The sequence below is a fragment of the Nicotiana sylvestris genome, chromosome 7 (genome assembly GCF_000393655.2).
Source record: "Nicotiana sylvestris chromosome 7, ASM39365v2, whole genome shotgun sequence".
Lineage (NCBI taxonomy): Eukaryota > Viridiplantae > Streptophyta > Magnoliopsida > Solanales > Solanaceae > Nicotiana > Nicotiana sylvestris.
In genome coordinates, this window is record NC_091063.1 from 16,967,006 (window position 1) to 16,973,751 (window position 6,746).

Sequence of the window (6,746 nt, forward strand, 5' to 3'; positions counted from 1 at the left end):
GTCAGTTGACAGCTGAGAGCTGACCAACCCCAACTAGTATTGAGTATGGTTTCTTGAATGTTTCTGCTTTCTGCAAAATGGTTTCTTGAAGGGGAGCCTTGGAGCAACGGTCAAGTTGTCTTAGTATAGGTCACATGTTCGAGTTGTGGAATCAGCCACACATCACACCCCCTTGGGGTGGGGTCCTTCCCCGGACCCTGCATAAAAGCGGGATGCTTTGTGCACCGGGCTGCCCTTTGGTGGAATCAAAATTCAAAACACTATCTTAAACTTTATACCTCTCCCGCTCCTTGTTCAGTTCCCTTGTTTTCCGGTGTCATTTCTTCCAGTATAATTCCCTGAATATGTGGTTAATGCTATCTATTACAAGCACTGTTTCTTCTCATATGGACCACAGTTATCTTGTGCCTCAGCTAAGTGACTTGTGAAGAGAATCTTGTAGATGTATTCACCATGATGCTGAGAAGAAAAGAACTTAATTTTTAAATTAGTATCCTTTTTACTGATTTGATTATGGCCATGCTCTTCTTGATCCATTGTATTTGAAACTAATTTACTGGGTAGCTAGATATTGCTATTTCTACATCATCGTGGATCAGATTTGCATGGATTATGAATGTGTTCTATAAGCATTGGAGTGTTACATGTGAAACTCTACAAGTTCTTGAGCTACTAACTGAACGAAGATAGTTCTTTAATTTTTGCTTTTGATAACGATGGTGTTTGGACCAACTTGCGAGCAGTAGCGCTGAACCAAAAATTTATACTAGGGATTCAAAAAAAAATTATGATATCGCAGTTGGGATTTTAACTTATGATCTAAAGAAACTTTTGAACCTCCTTCGCTACAGTAATTGATCTTTTTCTTCATGTTAAAGGGATTGAACAACTCACATATAACAATATTTTTTTTAAACCCTTTTTGCTTTGTGTTATTTTTTGACGAAGGGTTTGAACCCCCTTCATATTACTTAATTCTGCTACTGCTTGCGAGCACCGTGGCCATTCCATTGGATATCTGTTATCTCCCACTAGCACGAGTACCGAGTAATTCTTCCCACCAATTTTAGACAGATAAAAAAAATCACCTACAATTTCTTGTTTATGTAGAGTTTGCACATTGGTTTCCGGTGGCTTTCACTCAAGTAATTATAGAACCACCTTAAGCTAAGGCGTGTCAATTGATACTACTTTTACGAAAAATTATAATGGTTAGCTAGTTAAAAAATTATTTCTCTCTCTCTATATATATATATATAAATCCTCTTAATTTTTTTAAAAAATGTATTTACTATTTTGTTTTGACATTCTTTAATGAAATTTCTGATTTCAACATTGTTTGAGCGGCTGAAAGATAGTTATAACGACCATAGGGACTGGACCATATGCTTGTCTAACATCTAGTGTTATTTGCTAGCAGTGCCCTAAACTTGGAAATCTGAATTGAAATCCTACTTCTAGCCTAGGTAGTGGCCCTCAAAAATGGTGGATAAGATGTCAAATATCCATAGATTTGTGTTTGTTATGACTTATTGTGGGACTTCAAAATAGGAAGCTTGGCACCATTGTCCTTTCATCTTTACTTTCTTCATTGAGGGCTGTTACAGTCAATTATGAAACAGTTTAGTTTTGGACCAAGACATTGGTGATAATGTTAATTAAGAAGCCTGTCCAATTATTTCTTGGAAATTTTGTCTCCCTTAGTCTTTTGCTATTTAGTACTTTATAGCGATAAAACAGAAGCAGCTGAAAAGTCTTTGTCTATAAAAATAGATCTTTTCACCTAATCACCTTTTAATAGGTGCAGTGTCAATAACAAGAACAAATCCAGTAAATTCTCATAAGTTAGAACAGGTGCAGTGCCATTTCTTTAATTTTAAAAAAAAAATCCACTGCCACATGAATTAGCTTTTTGGTTTTCAAACATTATACGAATTGATGGAAGCCTTTGTAGGTCGTGACTCCGAATTATGGAAGCAGCCATTAATACTTATATTAGGCTGTCTACATCATATCCCTTGAGATATCGCCTTTCTCCGAACACTGTACAGAATATTTTATTCACCGAAATACCCATAAATATTATAGTATGAATTAATTAACTGTGTCGCATGGACGTAGAGTAACCTAATAGACATGGCAATATTTAAAAAAAGAAGAAAAAGAGAGGTAAATTTAGAAAAGTATAAGGCAGAAAGTGAGCAGGTTCCATGAATCATGATTACATAATTTTTTATATTTTTTGGAACTTCAGGAAAATATGCAGTCGCTACAGCCTCTGTCATTCGGGTGAGCACTCTGTACGCACTGGGTAAATTCCCACTGTGTAACAACCTGCAAACCACACAGGGGATGTAAATTGCACTAGCTAGGCAAACCCTGTGCGACAGGTTCGATTCAGAAGGCATTTAGGAGGGATCAATCCCTGGTCATCTATATGGATGATCGCTCTTCGAACCAACTGAGTCATCCCTGAAGGGATATGATTATATAATTTGATCTACATAGAGTTGTAAATTTGTTAGAGATAAACAAAAAAGATCAATCACCCCCCCCCCCCCCCCGGTCCCCCCAAACAAAAGGAAAATTGGTTAGAAGAATTTCATTACAAAATTTCCCATAAAACAATACGCATAATATTTGGATGGACAGATTAGGAAAATAATCCTTGTATATTATGTCAGCATTTAGTTGGCCGCGTAAGAAAAGATAACTCATGAATAATCAATGCAACGTTTATTTAGAAGTATTAATTAAATAATATATACATCAACACAGTAAAAAACTATGTATGAAATATAAAATAAAACAAAATATTTTTTCACAAAGTAAGCAGTTCGTACATCACAATTTCCTCATTATATATGTGAACCAAAAGACAACGTTATGTCAGAGTGGTGTTAGATTACAAATATGAGGACATCTATTAAAATAGGATAAAGTTTTTTATTTGATTAATCTACTTGTCGTTAGGTTGTATCTTTGCACTACAATGTTGATTACATATGTTAAATAGCTAGACTCGAAAAGAATATAAAATAGCAACCAGATGATCCAATACACCTACTGAGAATCACTCAGCAAAATCAAAAAGCTCATGTACAGCTAATTATAGTGAAGCAATTACTGAGTTAAAGATCATGAGATCTGGGTTTTTAGTTGGCAATGGATTTTGCTTTACCTCATAGTAGAATCAGATATTTACCTTTTGGATTATCTGTTTGCCTCATTTTTCAAAGAGACATGGCTTGTCAGTTTGTCTCTCAGCGTATTCCATTTAGAGGCGGAACCAAGATTTGAAGTTTATGAGTATTGAACATATAGCTCGTCTTAGTTACTGAATTTATTATTAAACTTAATTTTGTATCTATTTAATGAATTTTTAGTAGCAAAATTGACTGAGTTTGACCAAACCCGCACTTAATAGGCTAACTCCACATCGGCTCTCACTTTACTTATTTTCTATAAGTACATGGCGCTGGTTATTTTGTAATTTCGACTTTTGATTAATAATATTTTCCTTTTAATTAAAAAATATATAATACTCTCATAGTGTAATTCTTTTTTTTTTTTTTTTTACTTCTCAGGTCACCTAATAAAAGGTAACTACACATACCTGGCCTTAATAGTTGTAATTAGTAACTTGAAAAATTAGATAACTAACTTACTACAATGTACTATTAAATTACTTTAATAATGTAAAAAATTAACACTGTAAGTATATATGTATTATTCAACCCATGGGTTGAAATTTTATCTATTTTATGTTTCTAAGTAGACACCTCTAAACATAAACTTAAAAGACAATGTGTGTTGACCATGTCAACGGCCGAAAAGTCTAATTGAAGAACTGGTGTGTGAATGCGTATATGAGCGTGTTTGTTGAGGCAACAGTGGATTGCGATAGTTAATTGTCATGTACCTGAAAACGCAAGGCTAGACTCTAGAGTCAAGCTGGCAATTGCATTGTAAGTTCCTTTTTAAAAAAAAAAAAAAAAAAAAAAGGTTCCGATGCACCTAGTATCTTGCGTTCAGACATGGTCGGAAACAGGTCGCACCTCAAAAGATGTGATGTAGCCAACCTATCCTTATACAAGTATCAGTGATTGGTTCCATGACTCAAACTCGTAACCTATAGATCAGACAACTTGATCATTGCTCCTAGTCTCCCCTTTATTGTAAGTTCCTTTTAAAAAAAATTAAATAATCTGATGTACAAAGTATCTCGCGTTCATGCATGGTCCTGAAAAAGGTCGCACCTCAAAGGGGTGTGATGTAGATAACCTACCCTATACAAGTATCAGTGATTGATTTTATGGCTCAAACTCGTGACCTATAGGTCAGACAACTTAACTATTGCTCCTAGGCTCCCCTTCATTATAAGTTCCTTTTTTAAAAAAAAATAGTCCGATGCACAAAGTATTTCGCATTCATGCATGGTCCGGGAAAAGATCGCACCTCAAGAGGCTGTGATGTAGGCCACTTATCCTGATGCAAGTATCAGTAATTGATTCCATAACTCAAACTCGTGACTCATATGTCAGACAACTTAGCCATTGCTCCTAGGCTCCCGCTCATCGTAAGTTTCTTCTTACCGACTTAAAAAAACAAGCAAAGGAACAAAAAAATATCACATCACTTGCAATTATACAACGTAAAAGGGTATCTTCAAGATTTTTTTATGTTAGTTACGAAAAGATTTGTGATAATCTGAAGATCTCCAACTTGGATAAAATTTTTGTTATATCTCATCTCATTTCTTAATATGAAAATATACTTTGTTGGAATAATCCAAATCTTTCTTAGGGAAACTTTCTGATTAATAATAAAGTTTCAAACTCCAAAAAGATTTCATTAACCGAACCAGAATCTTTCTTTACGGAACTTTATGATTAATTATAAGTTTAAGGGATACGAATTAAGATTGCTAATTATGATTAAAAGGTTCGAGACTGTCCAAGCAGACTTGGACAATAAGAAAATATTTATTTTGATTTGGCTGATGCACATTAGAAATGACAAATGTGGAATATGCTAAGGATTTTCTAGAAGTACTGATTAATAGTAGTAGCTATTTATACTTTGTCCCAAAGAAACTAAAATAGTATTTTTTTTATGGTAAAAAATTTTCCGCATCCAATATTTATATTAAATTATAGTATTAATTTACTATAAAAAGTAAAGTTATTTTAATTAATCATGAAAATTGATAAATTAAAGCGGGAATGTGTACTAATTAATTCCAGCTTAAATAAAGATGCAAGTTAAATATTTATTGACTTGAGAGAGTAAGTGTTTTCCCCTTCTTTTATTACGTGCTACCATTACAATAGCATTTAGGATATATACATTTACAGTGTGGAGAATTAAACGGTTACAGCTTCTTTTTCTGGTTATCAACTCAAGCTATTTATTAGTTACATTGTAGTTGAATTTTAAATGACATTACCTCAAAAAATTAACGTTGTACTTAAATAAAAGTTCATCCTTTTTTTTTTCAGCACAATAACAATAACATTTTCAGTGTAATTCCACAAGTGAAATCTACGGATAAGAGAGACTGTTTTCGATACTCTCGGCTAAAAATTACAGCAATAAAGAAGAAAATAAAGCAGTAGCAACAATATAATAATAAAATCAAAACGAGTTTTCTGTCGGAAATGTTCTTTTTTGTCATATGCTTCAATACTTTCAAAAATTACATCCAAAAAGATGGAATTAGGGGTTGGGAGGGGGGGGGGGTCATACGGAAAAAGGAAAAGAAAAGGTGAAGCAAATCAAGTCAGCCTGAGGTAGAACTAGTAAATACATGGTTATATTATTTGTTATAGATGCTAATCCTTGATTATTAATTTTGCAGCATCAATTCTTCATATTAATCTCTTTCTTAATTCTCTTTATAAAATCTTCACACTTCTTGTGCAACTCTTCTAATGTTTCTTCTAATTCTTCTTCATCTTCTTCTTCTTCAATAATTTCAACATTATTTTCTTGATTATAAGCTTCATCTTCATTCTCCTCAGCTGTTCCAACAATAACAAAATCCTGATTCATTATTCCTCCTTCTTCTTCTTCACATTGGTTTTCAACTTTCTCTGTCTTTGTTTGAATACAGAATACTTTGTACATCGAGCTGTCCTTTTCTGCCTTTGTTTCTGAAGCAATTGGATTTTGATATTCTCTGGATTTCTCCTTGTGACTTTCTTTAAGGTCAGAAATATTACCAATTAACCCTGAATTCTTGATTATAAAAACAAGAATTCCATTACAAAGAAGGAAAATATAATTCCTCTCTGTGCTATAAGTGAAAAGTTGAATGGAAAATAATGAAGAAATGTCATGAAAATAATTGAGAAGAAAAGGAAACATTGAAGAATATTGAGAAAACACCAATGAAAATACAGAAAAAGGAAGCAGAATTTTCATTGCATTTTTCAGAAAATAGAATTGGCTATTCAAATTCATTTTTTCCATTCTCTTGAAAAAAAAAAAAAAAAAAAAAACTCAACTTGGGAGGAACTTTTATGAAAAGAAGAGTTTTCTTGAAAACTGTTTGATTTTTGCACTTTGCAATGTGTGCAAGAAAGAGTGGTGAAATACTTTAGATTATATACTAGTTTCATATATGAAGTAATGAAAGGGTTGAAAGTAGATTTTACAAATATACCCTTGTGTTTATTAATGGAGAAGAGGGAGTTTTGGTTTTTTAAGGGGTTAGGCCAAGGGTAGTTTGAGGAAATTAGAAA

At 33.2% G+C, this 6,746-nt stretch overlaps 1 protein-coding gene across 1 annotated transcript; it reads right to left on the reverse strand.

The window, feature by feature from the left end:
- Positions 1–5,862: 5,862 nt before the first annotated feature.
- Positions 5,863–6,465, reverse strand: LOC138872789 (uncharacterized). The gene has a single exon (XM_070151205.1). It carries the CDS (start codon positions 6,463–6,465, stop codon positions 5,863–5,865), a length of 603 nt encoding a protein of 200 aa, XP_070007306.1.
- Positions 6,466–6,746: the final 281 nt, after the last annotated feature.

Coding starts and splice junctions, on each gene's coding strand:
- LOC138872789 (XM_070151205.1), bottom strand. CDS start 6,465: ATGAATTTGAATAGCCAATTCTATTTTCTGAAAAATGCAATGAAAATT.